This window comes from Podarcis vaucheri (assembly GCF_965113315.1).
Source record: "Podarcis vaucheri genome assembly, chromosome: 6".
In the NCBI taxonomy this organism is placed as follows: Eukaryota; Metazoa; Chordata; class Lepidosauria; order Squamata; family Lacertidae; genus Podarcis; species Podarcis vaucheri.
The window spans coordinates 50,361,405-50,378,951 of record NC_138764.1 but is presented as its reverse complement, the minus strand read 5'-3'; the positions used below and the strand labels follow the sequence as shown (position 1 = coordinate 50,378,951).

Below are 17,547 nucleotides of genomic sequence, written 5' to 3'. Positions count from 1 at the left end.
CGGACGGGTTCGTGCCGGGCCGGACTTCGGCTATGGCAAACCGGACAGTGAAGGACGCGCACAGCATCCACGGCACTAACCCTCAATACCTGGTGGAGAAAATCATCCGCACTCGCATCTATGAATCCAAGTATTGGAAGGAGGAGTGCTTCGGCCTCACAGGTGAGGCCTAGGGCGTCTGGGTAGCTGGGGGTGGAGGAGGAGGAGGAGGGGCTCACTCCGTGTGGGGAAGTTGGGGAATACCTGCCACTTTGGCGGGGCAGTTTGGAAACTACACACCGGGGGAGAGGCGGGTGAAACGAGAGCACAAAAGCTGTACAACCACGCTGTGTATTTCATCAATGGCTACATTTGTATGCCACCCATCATCCAGGGCCAGAAGATGCCGAACTAACCAGTGTTATAAGTTAGCTTCCCTTATATTGCCTATCAGTGCTTTTTTTCCCTAAAAATAAAAATGTTTAGGGGTACTCTCATTTTCCTACTCATATTGGAATACTGCCTGCGTCTCAATGAGGCCAAACTTAGATTCACAAAATGTTTAGGGGCATGCGTACCCACTGGAAAAAAGCAGTCACCTATTAATATTTTAATCAGGTGATCGAACCACTTGGGGTAATACCTGAAGTATCGAAAGCTTGGGCTGGCAGCAGACATTTGAACGCTTATTAAGAATCCAAATCCTATGCATGTTTATAGTTCCATCACCGTTGTAGTCTTTTCTGGTAGCAAATTCTCTAGTAACAGTAAACCCGGTTAGTTGACTAAAAGTACAACTTCCAGCTTAAACATGAGCAACTGGTCTTGCTCTAACTTCAGAATCTGAGTGCCTTTTCATATGATTCCTTTCATAGCTGAACTGGTGGTGGATAAAGCCATGGAACTGAGATACACTGGTGGAGTTTATGGAGGAAATATCAAGCCAACACCATTCTTGTGCTTGACTTTGAAGATGCTGCAGATACAGCCTGAAAAGGATATCATTGTTGAATTTATAAAGAACGAAGATTTCAAGTAAGAGAAAATAGCTAGAGAAGTAGTGTAGCGCTGTGGTTTCCAATTATTAGCAAAAGCCTTTCTTGGTGTTCAGATTCACATTAGTCGGCTCTCATCTCTACATCTACTCATTTCTTAAGTCATTACCCTTACTGTTCAAGTTTCTTTAGTCAGGACTCACAGAAGGATTCTTCTATGATACAAATGTTTTGCCTGTTTGGAGGTAATCTTGTTGCCATTGTACCCCTCTAATTTTTCTTGAACCTAGAATCTGCTATGTGGCACATGAAGGTTACATTAATGAAACATTTTGGGTATAGTTTCAAATTCTGAGCTGAGAGCATGTATTCCAATGACTTTATTTGAAAGAATAATAATAATTCTAAATTGCTATTTTTGTGTTTGCTAATTTTTAGGTATGTAAGATTGCTGGGTGCATTGTACATGAGACTGACTGGCACTGCTATAGATTGCTACAAATACCTAGAACCTTTGTACAATGATTATCGAAAAATAAAAAGCCAAAATAGAAATGGGGGTAAGTGGCTCAGTTTTATAATTTATCTGGTCAGCTCCTGCCCATCAACAAAGCAGTCATTAAGCTGGGTGGTATTTAATCAATTTTACCAATGTAGATAGCATCTGTGGAATATGTTGTAGTTTTAATGAACACTTATTAAATTATCTGCTTTATAAGAAACTATTGTTTTTGTGACCAAGAAGCACAGTATGCACAAAATATTAACTGCAATATTTCTACTCCTTTTATACTGTGGTTTTTATTTGGAAAATAGGACTAAATTGTTCAATGTTTATTTGATCTTCAGCCATACCCATTTAAATTTTTTTATTGTAGATATTGTAGTGATGTTCTCTAAAATATTTTTTTCCAGAGTTTGAACTAATGCACGTGGATGAGTTTATTGATCAACTGCTCCATGATGAGCGAGTTTGTGATGTCATTTTACCTAGACTACAGGTGTGTAATGGCTTGTAACATGCTAACAATAAAAATATGAATCAACCCTATGTCCTCCAAATGTGTATTGCTTCCATTGAGAAATGTTGGTTGTTGTTGTTATTATTATTATTAGAAACAATTCAAGATGAGCAGGTGACAGCAAAGGTTGCAAGGTTTTTAGCTAGAGCAATCAGAATAAGATCCACTATTTGACTATTGATTCAAAACCCTAAAATGCATTTTATATAATTGACTTTTTATTTCTATTCTTTGTATATCGTATTGTTGTTTTATTGCTATGGCCAATGGCTGACACAAATTAAGATTCATTCATTCATTATTAGAAACGATATGTCCTAGAAGAGGCTGAACAACTGGAACCACGAATTAGCGCTTTGGAAGAAGATATGGATGATGTGGAGTCCAGCGAGGAGGAGGAAGAGGAGGACGAAAAGGTTGAACATTTGTGTAGCTCCCCTGAGGGCCTCTTCTATAACAAGAGTACTGACATATTGACTTTACATAGTGCAAGAAAACATTTCTTATATGGTTCTCATATTGCTAAAGAGCTTTAGAACTGGCCTTAGCTATTGTTATTTTATTCTTAATTGTTCAGTTCTGACGTTCTACAAAAGGAAGATCAGAAGACTGTCCAAGCTTTACTTTATTTTTTTTAAAGGAGCATTGAGTCCTTTGTGCTTCTGTAAAATCTTTTTTAAAAGTTCATTTTAGAGATGTTGCATTGAACATAAGGGTTTTTTTCCCCAAAATGCTTTGCTTGCAATATTTTCAGATGGAGCGAGTTCCCTCACCTGATCACAGGAGAAGAGGCTATAGGGATCTAGACAAACCCCGCAGATCTCCAACTCTGCGTTACAGAAGAAGCCGAAGCAGATCTCCTAGAAGGTAACATATTTGGAGCTGGCAAAATACTTTTAACCAACTTAATGCTGTACCTAAAACTATTGTCAGAGTAACATTTTTTTTCCTCCTTCCCTGTTAGGCGAAGCCGATCCCCGAAGAGGAGAAGGTAGGAGACTTACTAAATTATCAAGTTGATTTAAAAAAAAATTGTGTGAACTTTACACTAATAGCCTGTGTTCCTATAGTCCATCACCACGTCGGGAAAGGCATCGCAGCAAGAGCCCAAGGCGACACCGAAGTAGATCTAGGGAAAGACGTCACAGATCAAGATCTAAATCTCCAGGTAATTTTATTTTGGGGAGTGGGAGTTGTGGGTGGCTTTCTGGCATCTGTTAATTTACTTTCCCATTTCTACCAGTAAGGGGGCCAATCTGTTTATAATATGATGGCTTGGATCCTCAGTTCCAGCTCTGTTCATGGAAATGACACCTCCCCACCATCCAGTAGAAGCTCCTGCTGGTGGAAAGAGGTGGGAGTAGAAGAAAATTATTCCTTTCCATTGCTGCCCTTGGTACCACATAGTACACTATTCTGGAGCACCCTTGAGCAGAGTTTTACTCACAGAAACTAGGATTAAAGCCCGTAACAAAGTTAAAATTGATTGAGTCCCCTATTACCATTCTGCTTTACTTGATGTGCCATTCAGGAAGAATCTTCTGCAGAGAACGAAATCAAAGTAAAGATTTTGTATCTTGTCTCAGCAGGGCATCATCGTAGCCATAGACACCGAAGTCATTCCAAGTCCCCAGAAAGGTACATATTTCATATTACTTTTAAATATTATTACAGTGGTACCTTGAGTTACATACGCTTCAGGTTACATACGCCTCAGGTTACAGACTCCGCTAACCCAGAAATATTACCTCGGGTTAAGAACTTTGCTTCAGGATGAGAACAGAAATTGTGCTTCGGCGGCAGCGGGAGGCCCCATTAGCTAAAGTGGTGCTTCAGGTTAAGAACAGTTTCAGGTTAAAAACAGACCTCCAGAACGAATTAAGTACTTAACCCGAGGTACCACTGTATAAGAGGTCTTGCTTATAGATTTCTTGCTAGGTTTTATTATCTGCCAACAACTTTTTTGTATCTATGAATTCAAGATAGATTGTATGTATCTTGTAAAGATATTTTTAGGACTCTTGTGATTATCATAATCACTATATTAATATCCAGAAGTGAATTTATCACTACATGCTCAATTTATTTGTTCCTGAGAATCAACTGAACAGTGAGTTACTTTTTTTGTTCTTTCAGATCTAAAAAGAGCCATAAGAAGAGTCGTCGGGGAAATGAATGAACCTAGAGAGTTCAAGAATCTGAGCCAGCACTTCTTTTCTTGTAGATATCAGGCATCAGGATGGGTAGAAGCTGCTGTGACAGCTAATAATTTTTGTATTCGTTTAGTATTCACAACGTTTTCTTTGACAACATAATATTCTTTGTTTAACTTGAGGGGACATTCATTCAGTGTATGTTCATATGTTTTTTTCCTAAAAGAAGTGTTGTGTAAAAAATTCTTTTGACAGCCCGTACTTGCTTAAAACTATATAAGAGCAAGGCACAATGAATTGTTTAAATTCATTGTGAAACCTATTGTGAAAGTCTTACTTTTGGAGTATTTGTATAACAATTTTTATGTAACTCATAATTTTATCAGCCAACAAACTGTTCAAAAATGTACATAATTCTGTAGGGAATTGCTTCAGGTGTACTATTGTAACTTCTTTATTAAAATCTTTGATAAACAAGCTGCAGAACAAATGTGCTGTGTAACTAATTATTATTCAAGGATGCTTCAACAAGTACTGATGAGCTTAATTTTCAAAAGGTTGGAATGCAGTGTTGTGATTTAAGATACTTGCACCTTTTTTTCTCCCAATAGTGTAACCCTGTATGACTAGACAACACCTCTGGGGAATCTTCCCCCACCCCCTAACCAAGAATTAAATGAAAATGATGGCACAATAGAGGGTTAACCCAGAGGTGGCATGAAAAGAGGCAAAGTAGCCATAATAGTGTGAAAACAGTGTCTATGAATCCCATAAGCCTTTGCACTGATCCTTGAGGCCAGTGACGAGTTGGAGTTTGAGCAAGGAGGTTTGGAACAAGTGATTGTGGTCTTTGCAGGCTTTTCAATTGCGTTCCCAATATACGCGATTTCACTTAAATGCTCAGTGCTCTGGAACATAACACTTGCGTAAATGAGGAGTTGTCCATACACTTTTTTTTGTTGGGGACCATGTTCCTTTGGGCACAGATGCTGGCAAGGAATGACTAGTAATCTAATTGCATAAGCATTTCAAAGGGGAAATATCTGAGTTTCACAAGCATGAAGCTTCCTTTACTTTTTTGGATGAATGCTCACCAACACTATATGAAGACTTGTAAAACTTTGTGAAGTTTATATATTTAGATGCCAATTATATGGAGTCCAAGATACTATTTCACCCTGGTCTGCAGTACTTTAAAAAGGCTTAACAGAATCCAGCTGTGTATACTAATGAAAAATTCTACTTATGATTTCTAATTTTGCAATTTTATTTTTTTCCTTTTAAAAAGTTTTTGGCACTACATTGTTCTGTAAAGAAATGACAATCTTTAACACATGAAATCCCTTTCTAATTTCTTTTTAGAACAATAGATATAAAGTCTGAACCAAAGTATGAATAAAGCTAATAGAAAATAAACAACTTAATTTTAAAAACTCTCTTTACAGTTTATCAAGATAAAATAAAACACAGTTCCCCTTAAAAATAGGGTAATAAAATAGATGACATTTGTATCACTTCTTGTGATACTGGTAAAAACTATATTTTATATCTATGTACAAATGATACAGTTAAAAACAGTTTTAAATAATCTCTTATCTAAACACGTTGCAATAAGATTTGAATCCAGAACCTGATTTCTTCCCATCCCCTTAATTAAACTTCATTTTTTCTGCTGAATGAAATTCATGTTCAAGTGTGGGTGTCCTTGGGACAGAAGTGAAAACCGCTGGTTGTTCTGCATCAGTAAGCCAGCTGAAAGAAAATAGGTTACAATTATTTTAGCAGAAATCCAAATGAACATTTAGGTTGAAAGAGAGTTTTTAAATTCCTGCAAGTTTAGCAGCAGAAAGGGGCGCTTATGGAAAAGAAATAGGCTGAAATACTTGTGGACCGAGGCATGACTATCAAGATGGAACAAAAAATGCAAGGGTGAAAGAAGAGTGGTTCTCCAGATACTGTTGGAGGCAAACGCCCATCACCCTCAGCCAACATGGCCAATCATCAAGGGCGATGTGAGTTATGGGGCCACAGGTTTTCCACCTCAAGGTAGGGGCTTCATAAGATGCCCCAAAAGCTTGGTATCTGGGATACAGTGGTGCCCCGCAAGACGAATGCCTCGCAAGACGAAAAACTCGCTAGACGAAAGGGTTTTGCGGTTTCTGAGTTGCTTCACAAGATGAATTTCCCTATGGGCTTGCTTCGCAAGACGAAAACGTCTTGCAAGTTTGTTTCCTTTTTCTTATCACCGTTAATACAGTTGCGACTTGACTTAGAGGAGCAACTCATAGAACACGGTGTGGTAGCCTTTTTTGAGGTTTTTGGTGATTTTTGAAGCTTTTCCAAAACTTTTCCGACACCGTGCTTCGAAGACGAAAAATTCGCTAGACGAAAAAACTCGCGGAACGAATTAAATTTCGTCTTGCGAGGCACCACTGTATCTACTTGCACAAGCAGGTTCACATTTAGTTAAACCAATGAATTCTTTTCCTATTAAACAGGCAGAGAACAGACAGTGCATAGCAAAGAATGGAAGTGGTTGCTATACAGATACGGTAAATTCAGAAGACTGCAGCTTTTTATAGACAAGCAACCTAGAAAAGATCTCGAGTGAGAGCCCAGTATGACATCGCATTAGCACAACAACTGTCCCTAGGAGACCTGTTCTTATCACAACAACTAAAACCAAAACCAATAAAAATAATAGCAGAAAGGTGAGAAAGTTGCTTCATGAAGATACTACCTTGAGGGTAGAAAGGTTTATTCAATGGATAGCTGGCATTTCCCTGCTGCATGTAGTTCGGAGAAATATTGTAAGGCCATGTCCCTCGCAGGAGAGGAAAATGGGCTGGGGTGCCATGGTCCCAAGGAACAGGAGGAGGAGGAGGGTTCGCTTTACCAAACTGTCCTGGGAAGCCCTGATCTAGTTTTCATTCAAAAATGAAAAGGAGAGAAAAGATTACTGTATTTGAAAGCACCAACCTGCAAAGCAAAATGCACAGCAGTAAGAGTATTTTTTAAAATTATGTTTCTCTTTATTTTTGGGCCCTCTGGAACAGCATGGGATGGGATATGGGCAGCTGCACTAGGACAGGGAAATCAGAAGAATTTAGAAGGGCTGCCCTGTGGAAGTGCCTTTCTGCTTGTAAAAGATGATTTTGGACCCAAGGTGCCATGAATAGACTAAAAGTATCCATTGCTGCTGAGCTGCAAGAGCTAATGGTGCTACAATACGTAGTTCCCTTCTGCATGCAGAAAGCAATCTTAAATATGCATACATGGATAAGAAATATGGAAGCAGTTGAAGACCTGTGGGTATAGAGTAGAATATAAATTTAATTAAAAATTAAAATTAAAGAGTCATATAAAACCAATAGGAGACAATCTGCTCCATTTTATATTATTCACTAAGTGATGGTGATACAGCTGCGGTTCTGCAGTGGTAAAGGACAGGTACTCTTACTCAGAGGTGCTTTTATTACCATTCATTTGTTGAGGTCCTACCACTGAAAGCTAGTTTTTGGCCCTGGCTCGACTGAGCCTCAGAAGAGTACACTGATCTTTTAAGGAAAGGTGGTGCAGGGTTTCTAATTAGCTTGGATGCGATCCACAGGGCTGTACTTAATGTTCTGCTCATACACTGAGGTCCTTTTCTTTGACACACACACACACACACACAACCCTCAAGCTGCTCCTGAAGCACAGTATTAAACACAGCACAAGGGGACGCAGCTCAAAAGGAAACTGGGCAGAAGTTCTTTCTGCTGATGCACAGAACTCTTTGAAGCCCATCCCTATTGAAGTTCAGACTCTGATTTGGAATCAAAGTTTCTTGACAGAAAGCTCAAACTATTATCTCGTTAAATAACTTGTCAAATGCTATGAAAACAGCCTTCCAAACCCAACCCACTTTTTATGTAGCCGAAGCAAATACACGGTGATTCATCTTTTTCCTAAAAGGTTCCTCATCTGCACCCCAGAATATACAGCATAGGCAGAATGAACAGGTTCAGAAACGTTAAGCAAAGAAACAGTATTTGTACAAAACAGGAGACAAGAGAGGAGAGTTACCTGAGTTCCCCACCGTGCCATTGTTCACCAGTGAGCTTAGAGTCACAGGGTTGTGCCAGTGTCCCTCATGAGTACTGCTGGGGATTCCTACAGGCCTGGCAGCAGGCTGTGCAAAGATGATACTGGGATCATTCAGGCTTACGCTGCTCTGGTTATTGGGCGGGCTGCTGCTACTGCCAGCCCTCACAGAAAAAGGAACATTTGCCGCGTGAGGAGGATTACCCGGTGCAGAGTGAATAACAGGCCACGAGGTGTTAGGAAGTTGGATTTGGTGGTGGTGGTGATGGTGGTGGTGAGGGTGCATCTGAAATAGTCCCAGGTTAGGCAAGGTGGCATACTGACCTGGGGGAGATTGGGGAAAGTTAAACAAAGGCAGCTGGACCTGGTGGGGTGGTTGTGCCCCTTGCTGGGGCTGCAGAGCATGCTTAGACTGGGATATTGGTTGTGGCTGAGTCTGGTTAATGGAGGTTGGTGGAGAGGAATTCTGAGTAAATTGCTGAGGCTGTGGAGAGTAAGATGACTGACGCGAATCAGACTGGAGAGGGGAAAAAAGGATGTAGTTTGTATTAGTTCATGAGTTAGTTAAGTGTTCCATTTAAGCACTTAATGCTAAAAAGTCTTCACAAAGGAGTCTCTTGAGCTCTAGGTTTACGAAACTACTGTCTTTGAGTTGAGATAGGCTACATATAGGGCTGGACTATCCATTGTGAGGACTTTTTATGAAGAACTAAATTCTTCATGATTGCAAGTTCAGTTAAAGCAGGCTTCCTCAACCTCGGCCCTCCAGCTGTTTTGAGACTACAGTTCCCATCATCCCTGACCACTGGTCCTGCTAGCTAGGGATCATGGGAGTTGTAGGCCAAAAACATCTGGAGGGCCGAGTTTGCGGAAGCCTGAGTTAAAGTATAAGGTTTAACTGACAGCAGATTCACCATATTCACCAGATGACCTTAACTTAATATATGAAACATGAACAAGCTTTGCTGTTTGTTCTTCACTTCATCGGGGGAGCAAACAATCCAGGACATTTTCGTTAACTTCAATTTTACAAAATAAAAAAAATCCTTCCAGTAGCACCTTAGAGACCATCTAAGTTTGTTATTGGTATGAGCTTTACCAATAGCAAACTTAGTTGGTCTCTAAGGTGCTACTGGAAGGATTTTTTTTATTTTGTTTCAACCATGGCAGACCAACACAGCTACCTACCTGTAACTTCAATTTTACAGTTCATCTGAATCAGGGAACTATGGTTACAAACATCAGAACAATCTTAAGATATAGTTTGACGTTGGCTTTATATTTTGACTTGTTCCAAAGCTCTTAACCATAGTTTGCTGGTTCATAAAACCAGAAATTACGTTTAATTTCCTAGCTTGTTTTCTTGGTCATACAAAGGGACTGTGTGGCCAAAGATCTTGTTCCTATATCAGCTTATTAAAGCAAGGTACTATCATCTGAACAAAATCATTCTGTAGAACAAGCCCTACCACTGATAAACAGTCACTTAAACTCTCACTGGAATAAAACATGTAACTTTAAAAATGTCCTACTAATTTTCAGTCACCAATAGCTTCTTAATTCATTGGCTCTTCCATTTGCTCTAAATTGTTGCTTCAATCCTTAAATATGCAAGAATCTGTACTTCTGAACTCTACAGAGGCCTTTTTACAGCAATACACTTCACAAGCATTATTGTTATATTACTTACACAATTGAAATTGATTTCTTATATAAAATTTAATTCAGAAACACTGAATCAAATGAAACTTACACATTCTGATGTCTGTCTAGCACGTAAGGGTCTTTCCACTTGTTGTTGAATTGATCCAGTTACTTGCTGAGAGTTTACAAGGCTTCGGACTAACTGAGTCCCTAAGTGATAAAGCGTAAAGAATGTGTTTAATACAGGTTAAGAAACCAATAGGCTGTGGTCCAAAGCAATAATATGTGCAGACAAAATTATTTATGCAGCCAAAACTTTATTTGCTGTATCTATTGCAACAATGTCCTCTGCCAGAGAGGTCCAAGGAAGGCAATATTGGCTCCTGTGAATAGGGTTAGAGCAGGTACCTTCAACCTTTTCAGACCAAGGACCCACTTTTAACCCAAACATGCATTTTGAGACCCATTTCTTAATATTTTACCACATGGTGGTGTTGCTCCTGTTATGACCCACCTTGGATCAGGCTATGACCCACCAGCTGAAAACCAAAGAGTTAAAGAATAGGAGGCAAATCCTGCATCAGTCAGCAGGAATGCAAACAATTCCACTGACTGGACCATGGGTAGCAAGGCTGGAATAAAGGACAAACAGTGCAGTGCTATGCATATCTACTCAGAAGTAAGCTCCATTACCGAGAGCACCATTGCTTCTTTGTCTTGACTGTTTAAATTCCGGACAATCCCTTCGAACGTGTCCTACATCGCCACAGATAAAACATCTCTTTTCTCTAGTCTCTCTGTCTTCCTCCTTGACTTCCTTTTCATCATCTCTCTCATTCTCCTTTTTCTTCACTCTAAATGGGGACAGGTATGCAAGCATTGCTTAAAAGTATCCTTGAAGCTGTGTGACTTTCAAACAGGCAGCCAAAGCCTTAAGATTCATTTCAATGTCCCTGTGTGGACAAAAAAACTGGGAATCGCATCACCCAAAACATGGTGGTGGCTTTACAGAGCTGCTGCACGTTCCAGCTGGGCAGAAGGTGAGGGGCAGGATAATGGTTGCACCTGTCTGAAGCTGGTGCACACACTGCCCCTGATGGCCCAGGGCTGGCTTGGGTTGCAATGGATTTCTGGCTGGCTTAGCCCAGAACCCAGAAAGAGATGTTTCTGGTCTTTTTGTTAGCTGCCACTGTGAGATCGCATCATAGGGTCTTCCACCTACCTAAGCAGTGGGCAGAAAAGGAAAATGATGTGGGTGTCATTTGGCAGTCAGAATCCAGTGCAGGTCAGCAGGGCCTAATCCAACCCCTTCCCACCCACTGCAGCATGGTGCAAAGGAAGCTTGTACTGCTCAGTAAGCTGAGGAAAGCTGAGATGTACTGTTTGCTGCAATTTCATCCAAAGCCAATGGGACTCAAATGGTCCCTCAAGTTAACCTCAGCTCTGAATTGCCACACATGGTTCCTCCCATACCCTTTGCTTTATCATAGGCAAGTAGCCACTGCACTTACCCTTCAAGGCACAGAACATTTATGGTATTGTTCATGAAAACACAGGAAAAAATACACAAGTGGTAAGTAATTCCCTAGAATACTTAGCACTGTTTTATACCAACACCTCTGCCTACTTAAGAATTCCATCATTGGAAAGATAAAGTGATTTTCTTAAAAACAGTTTTTGAAAGAAAAATTAAAAGAGTAAGATACATTCCTTGAGGCAAAAGAAATTATTTTCTCCTCTTTTCTTGCATTCACCATAAAAAATTTTAAACTAGCCATGAGTTTATTTTCCCAACCTCCTTTTTTTGGGGCAGTCCTTCATGTAATGACCAATTTTGCCACAGACACGGCAGCACCTGTCGTTGGGTGCCAGTTCTCCATCAGTCAATACTTTAGAGTTGAAAAAGTACTCCTACAAGGGGGAAAACAAGCTATTACCTACAAGCTCTCTGTATTCACTTTCTTTGAAGAGAAATGGGGAACAGGGGGGAAAGGAGGGAGAAACAGCAGTTGCATATCTCACTAAGTAAGGCATTCATTAAGAAGAAAAGACAAAAGACAGGGTTGATATTTTCATATTTACAGTCATGTAAAATATATTTGTAATAATACCAGACAGGGTTTTTTATAGCCTTATTTTTCCAAGAAATACAAAGTAAGTGAAACAAGCAATATATTTTACCCTAACAAACCAACTAAATACAAACTTTCAAGTTTTGCAAAACCTAATCATTGTGGTCATTAGGAATTAAGATAGCATTTACTCCACACTATTCTCAACTGTTGACTAGCAGCCTGGGATTGAATGCATGAGTTTTAGCTATTTGTCTGAGGTACATGACTTGAAATTCAAGTGTCTGGAAGGGAGGAAGGGAGGAGCAACAGTTCATTAGAACTGAGCCCAAGAGTAAGACATTCAGTGTATGCTTGCATGTTTATGCAAGATAAGCTGTGAGAAACTGTGTTAAACACAGTCATAAAAGTGGAAGTTCTCATATCCCCCTGTTATTTGTTCAACACCAATACAAACATACACAAAATGTAAGTAATATATCTTGGAAATAAAAGAACCAACTTGATATTTTAGGGTTCTGTTAAGACCTAACTGTTAAGCCTTGAGTTTTCAGTCCTACTGATTAACAATTATGACCAAGATCACTAAACCAATTATGAAATTAAATTACATGTACTCGAAAGGACCCATAGAACTGCAATAAAGGTACTTTGTGACCACAGCAGAAAAGTACAAGTTACAAAATAAGAAAACTTACAGCTTCTCTTCCCAGCACCGGATAGAAAGGAGTACCAAATAATTTTCTCCCATTGATTAATGCCTTCATTATGAAATTGGTCACTATGAAAGGAGAGAAAAAATCAATTAAAGAAGTGTCACTTTAGAAATTTACTAACCCTGAGTAGAACATTTTTCAAGTCTTACTTTTTCTGGATACTCCTGCACCCAGGTTATGATTCAAGTCAAAAGGATCTGAACAGAAGAAATAAAAACAGTATTAAAGGAGCAGGGGGGAAAATTCCAACAGCACTTAACTTTGCTGTTAACAAATATCGCTGGTGTAAGACAGGCAAGTAACATTTTCACTAACATTAACAGAAGTTCACTTATAAGTGAGAAATTCTTTCAGGGGGATATATCCTTTATGTTATGATATGGAATATGTTAGATATTCCATAAGTACCTTCAATGGCGATGCATTTGGACGTCCACTGTTTCTCAAATGTGGTTAACAGCTTCTTCTGACGAATGCTGATGACATATTCTTTGAAGTCAAACTCTTCAGTGTAAAATCGCAGTAACCCTAACCAGAGTTCTCCCAGTGATTCTGTGTTTTCCCCAAGAGAAGGTAAACGGTTTTTCTGTATAAAAGTTATAGCAGATAAAGTATTTTATTGTGAACCTAATACTTTTAACTTTGGGATGGTTCCAAAGTAACACATTGTGAAGTATGTGGCATCTATCTATTGCAAAGCTGGGCCGTCCTGAATGTACATCTATGTGGTAGCAGGAAAAAGGAATAAAAGTATCTTTTACATTCATAGGAAACTCTCTACCTGCGCAAGTTCAGGTAAGGCTACTTCCTCTCTTAATGTGCTCATTGCAGAGGCAGATAATTCACTGGATATAAGAAGCATTGAAAAGAGAAATTCAACCTAAATGGTAGTACAGACTAGTCCACTTCCATTTTGCACTATATGCTGACTGAGCATCTCACTTGCTAGTGATAATCAGGAGTAAATAGGCATGAGAGCATAAGAAAAACCTTGCTGGATCAGACCACAGACATGTGGTCCTATTCTCAGTAGCAAACAGATGTCTATGAAACCAGAACACATAAGCTGGGTACAAGTTAAATGTGTTTGTAGAAGAGTCTTACAAACAGTGTTGCTGAAAATGAATGCTGGGATTGGCAATAAAAATAGCTCTGTGCTATTTCTGTAACCAAAGTGGCACATTTCCTGTTTAACAGTTGCCAAAATGCTAATTCTATAACTTTTTAAAACTGTTGCTGCCACTATCTAATTTTGTGCTTCTGAGACTTTCAGCTCTTCATTTCTTTACCCTTCCCTTGTCCAACAGATTCTGCAGAAAGGTGTTTTGTTTTTCATTTGTGCAATGCCAAATATATTGCTGGTGCTCTTATAAAAAAATAATAATTAAGCATGTATATGTACTTGTGATACAATACTACTACACCTAAGAACTCAATTACTATTCCAGAATTAGAACATTACCAGTTCTTCAGTATCATCAAAGAAGAAAGCATTCCACCCATCAACCATTCTCTGAGGGATCTGTTGTCCATCAAATATCTAAAACATCATGAAGAATAAAGGCAGAAAATGGGGTGGGGTGGGGGAGGAGGGGGTAATGAACAAATCCAAAATCAGACAGTATTCTCTCTTTTGAAAAGGATGAAAATACCACAGAAAATGTTACTAGGGCCCAGATGGATGTATTTGCAAACCATTAACAGTTAGTTTTGAAACAATGCTGGGACACATGCCTTCCTTGACCTGAAATGCCAGATTGTGGGAGTGGGGGCAGGGAGGCAAATGATTACATTACTTAGTGGTGACAGGAATGCAGTCCACATACTTGCACTAAACCTGTTTGTGACACCTCAATTTGGTTAAAGGTTGGGTGGAGTTCAAATCAATAGCTTACCATTTTTAACTTCAAAAATTCAAGATAAAGAACATTTCGTGCACTACTTTGCTTGAGAATGCTCACATTTCCCCTCATTTATAACAGCTTCACAGGTAATAAAAGTTCTGACATAAAAAGTACTTCTCTGTCGGAATTAATATGCTACTCAAGGCACAGCATCAAATACAATGATTGCCCACACATATATTTCACATCTGAAAAGTAAAACAATCTCTTGTGTGCAATTATTATGTATGCTGCTTTTAAACTAATACTGAGGAGCACATTAATTCCTTCTGCAGCAGAATCCTGTGATGTGTGAAGAAGCTGGAAGAGTGGCTCAGTGTGATAAGACAGAACCCATGAAGTGGCATGGGAGATATGCAGTTGCAACTTCAACAACTCTCCAGAAAAACAAGAGTCAAAACTGGCCTCACATACAAAATGAACTGTAAAGAAAGATAATTCTCTAGCCAATCTTCCAAAGCACATTTTCCTGAAAACCTACCTCTTGAAGAACTGGGATTACTGGTGGATCTCTCTGTTGTAAGAAGTATAACACCATTAGGATATAGGCATATGAAGACAGACTTCCTCTGGATGCATCTCCAATATCACAGCGCTGGTCAAATACATTTTGAATATAGTGAGCATTTAACAAGATATAACCATGAAAAAAGAAAAGAAGTGTTTTGTGATGCTGCCGTTTCTGAAAATGATATTGTCAGCCTCTGGCATGCACTAAAACATAACCTAAGTCAAACAGACACAAGGATACTATTTCTGGAAGCGCTTATTTGTGTGACTACTTCCACATGCCCCTGATGACAGTGGACATGCTAAAGCAGCAGTACCCATGTTATATTAGAAACCACTTTTGAAACTCATCAGAGTTCAAATATCATATATGGCATGTTTGTCTGCTCTTCAAGGAAAAAGTTAAAGAAAAAATCCTACTACGGATTAAAGTACAGCTTTAGGTCCTGGTAACTATGGATTTCATTTGGATTAATGGGGCACTAATTTACTATACCTGGTTCTAAAGCCAACATATAAACCCACATTCCATTATTGCAGCTCACGTAATCTGTCAAACAGATATAATCCAACCATCAACAGGGACTTTGAAAACCTAATTTTGTATAGGCCAATATGATTGTATATACTACCAGCAGCTTCTGCAGAAATATCAGACGCTGCTTGAAATCAGAAATTTCATAAGCTTCCAAGAATTGTAACTGTTCAAAAAACCATTTAAAAAACATGTTGTCATCACCTGTTGGGGACAGAAACCACTGAGCACACATGGCAATAAGCTAAAGTTGTACGTTATTTATATATACCTTTGCAAAAACTTTCATTGTGTATCCCAAGTATTGTACTCTCGGATCAATGGCTGCGTATGTTGCAAGCATCCTTGTGTTGTGCTGTGCCTATAAAACAAGTCCAATGGTTTGGGTATCAGGCTTTGGGTATCAGGCACACTTCAATTTACAGACTGAACATAAGAAATGTTGCAAAACAATGCATATCTACATTCCTACAACATTTCAGGCAGGTCACAAACATAGCCAAAAACAAATTCAGAGGAAGAGGTCACACTTCCAAGCAATGTGTGGGATCCCAACAATTGCAGGCCCCTATGCCCTCTGAATAACAGCTCTTGATGAATTTAAAGGAATGAAACATACAGGTGAGCTTCTGACCAAACATCTGGACTTTTACTGAAGATGATACTTGCCAGTGTATTGTATAAGCTGATATCCCCTTCTAAGCCACTTCGTCTGTGCTCAAATTTTACTATAGGCACTTTGGCTGTTGTTATAGGCAGGATATTTCTTAAACCTGGTAAGATAAGGTTTCAAGATGTTAAATACTCCCCATAGCCAAAGAACACACAAAAATGCATATAAGCAGCACAAAGTTCCATACACATACCTGGATGCTTCTTAAGAATTTTTGCCAAATTTTCAATAATTTCCTTACAGTTTAATTTCTAGGAGAAATAAATAAAAAGCCTGTGTTACCTACACATTCCCACAAAGAATTCAGAGTAGCCAAGTACTTTGAACATACATACTACAATAATCTTCCTTCAACTAAATAAAATGTATTTTAAAAAGAACTCCAAAGAGCAGGTTTAAACATCTCAGGAACACAATATCTCAAGGATCACCTCTCCCCTTATGAACCAACTCAGACCCTGCAATCATCATCATCTGAGGCCCTTCTTTGGGTGCCTCCCCCATGAGAGATCTGGAGAGTGGCAGCACAGAAATGGGCCTTTTCTGCAGTGGCTCCCCATTAGTGGAATGCTCTCCCCATGGAGGCTCACCTGGTGCCTTCATTACATTATGTTTAGGCGTCAGGCAAAAAAGCTTATCTATAATCAGGCATTTGGCAGATTCTATGGCCTTTTAAATGTGTCTGTGGGAGAGGGGTTACTGGTTTGTTTCCCTTTTGTTTTTGTTTTACAGTGGTACCTCTAGTTACAAACTTAATTTGTTCCGGAGGTCCGTTCTTAACCTGAAACTGTTCTTAACTAGAGGCGTGCTTTCACTAATGGGGCCTCTTGCTGCTGCCGCTGCACCGCCGGGACATGATTTTCATTCTCATCCTGGGGCAAAGTTCTCAACTCGAGGTAACTCTTCCAGGTTAGCGGAGTTTGTAACCTGAAGCATTTGTAACCTGGGCACTACTGTATTATGTATTTTGTGTTCTCATTTAGTATTTTAATGCTGTAAACTGCCCAGTGATCTTTGGGTGAAGGGCAGTATACAAATTGAATAAATAAAATAAAAGCAACAATAAAATACCTCTGCATTTTCATGCCCTTCTAGTGTCATGCAAATATCCAGGTCACTGTCACGAAATCCAAATCCATTTTTTGAAGAGCCAAACAGGCACAGCCTGGCCTTGTCTGATCAAAAGAAAGAGGGTTTTTTAAATAATAACTTTAGACTCATTCAAAATGTAACAGATTGTACATTGACTTTAAACTTC

At 39.2% G+C, this 17,547-nt stretch overlaps 2 protein-coding genes across 3 annotated transcripts in view; one reads left to right on the top strand and one right to left on the bottom strand.

The window, feature by feature from the left end:
- The first annotated feature begins 26 nt into the window (after nt 1–26).
- PRPF38A (pre-mRNA processing factor 38A) lies at nt 27–4,639 on the top strand. 2 transcript variants are annotated; one of them, XM_082228196.1, is made up of 10 exons: nt 27–162; nt 855–1,014; nt 1,413–1,534; nt 1,890–1,975; nt 2,302–2,412; nt 2,751–2,863; nt 2,961–2,987; nt 3,067–3,164; nt 3,586–3,634; nt 4,133–4,639. In XM_082228196.1, the coding sequence occupies exons 1-10, from the start codon at nt 33–35 to the stop codon at nt 4,173–4,175; spliced, it is 939 nt and encodes a 312-aa protein (XP_082084322.1). In that variant the 5' UTR covers nt 27–32; the 3' UTR covers nt 4,176–4,639. The 2 variants fall into 2 exon arrangements, with proteins under 2 accessions (XP_082084322.1, XP_082084321.1); XM_082228195.1 differs by having other exon boundaries at nt 3,583–3,634.
- Nucleotides 4,640–5,392: 753 nt separating this feature from the next.
- Nucleotides 5,393–17,547, bottom strand: part of TUT4 (terminal uridylyl transferase 4) — a 34,067-nt gene continuing 21,912 nt past the window's right edge. The window contains exons 16-30 of the mRNA XM_082228179.1: nt 17,361–17,464; nt 16,483–16,540; nt 16,286–16,389; nt 15,888–15,977; nt 15,053–15,166; nt 14,130–14,207; nt 13,076–13,253; nt 12,817–12,864; nt 12,650–12,732; nt 11,675–11,790; nt 10,573–10,733; nt 9,989–10,089; nt 8,218–8,752; nt 6,890–7,069; nt 5,393–5,901 (exon numbers count right to left, since the gene is read on the bottom strand). Coding sequence (XP_082084305.1) covers nt 5,810–5,901; nt 6,890–7,069; nt 8,218–8,752; nt 9,989–10,089; nt 10,573–10,733; nt 11,675–11,790; nt 12,650–12,732; nt 12,817–12,864; nt 13,076–13,253; nt 14,130–14,207; nt 15,053–15,166; nt 15,888–15,977; nt 16,286–16,389; nt 16,483–16,540; nt 17,361–17,464 — 2,042 coding nt within the window. The 3' untranslated portion in view covers nt 5,393–5,809. The remainder of the gene's footprint in view (nt 5,902–6,889; nt 7,070–8,217; nt 8,753–9,988; nt 10,090–10,572; nt 10,734–11,674; nt 11,791–12,649; nt 12,733–12,816; nt 12,865–13,075; nt 13,254–14,129; nt 14,208–15,052; nt 15,167–15,887; nt 15,978–16,285; nt 16,390–16,482; nt 16,541–17,360; nt 17,465–17,547) is intronic.

Bases quoted from the DNA above. Each gene is read 5' to 3' on its own strand.
- PRPF38A (XM_082228195.1), top strand. From the start codon at position 33: ATGGCAAACCGGACAGTGAAGGACGCGCACAGCATCCACGGCACTAAC. The intron at 163-854 runs GTGAGGCCTAGG...TTCCTTTCATAG, and splicing joins GGAGTGCTTCGGCCTCACAG to CTGAACTGGTGGTGGATAAA. The intron at 1,535-1,889 runs GTAAGTGGCTCA...ATTTTTTTCCAG, and splicing joins AAGCCAAAATAGAAATGGGG to AGTTTGAACTAATGCACGTG.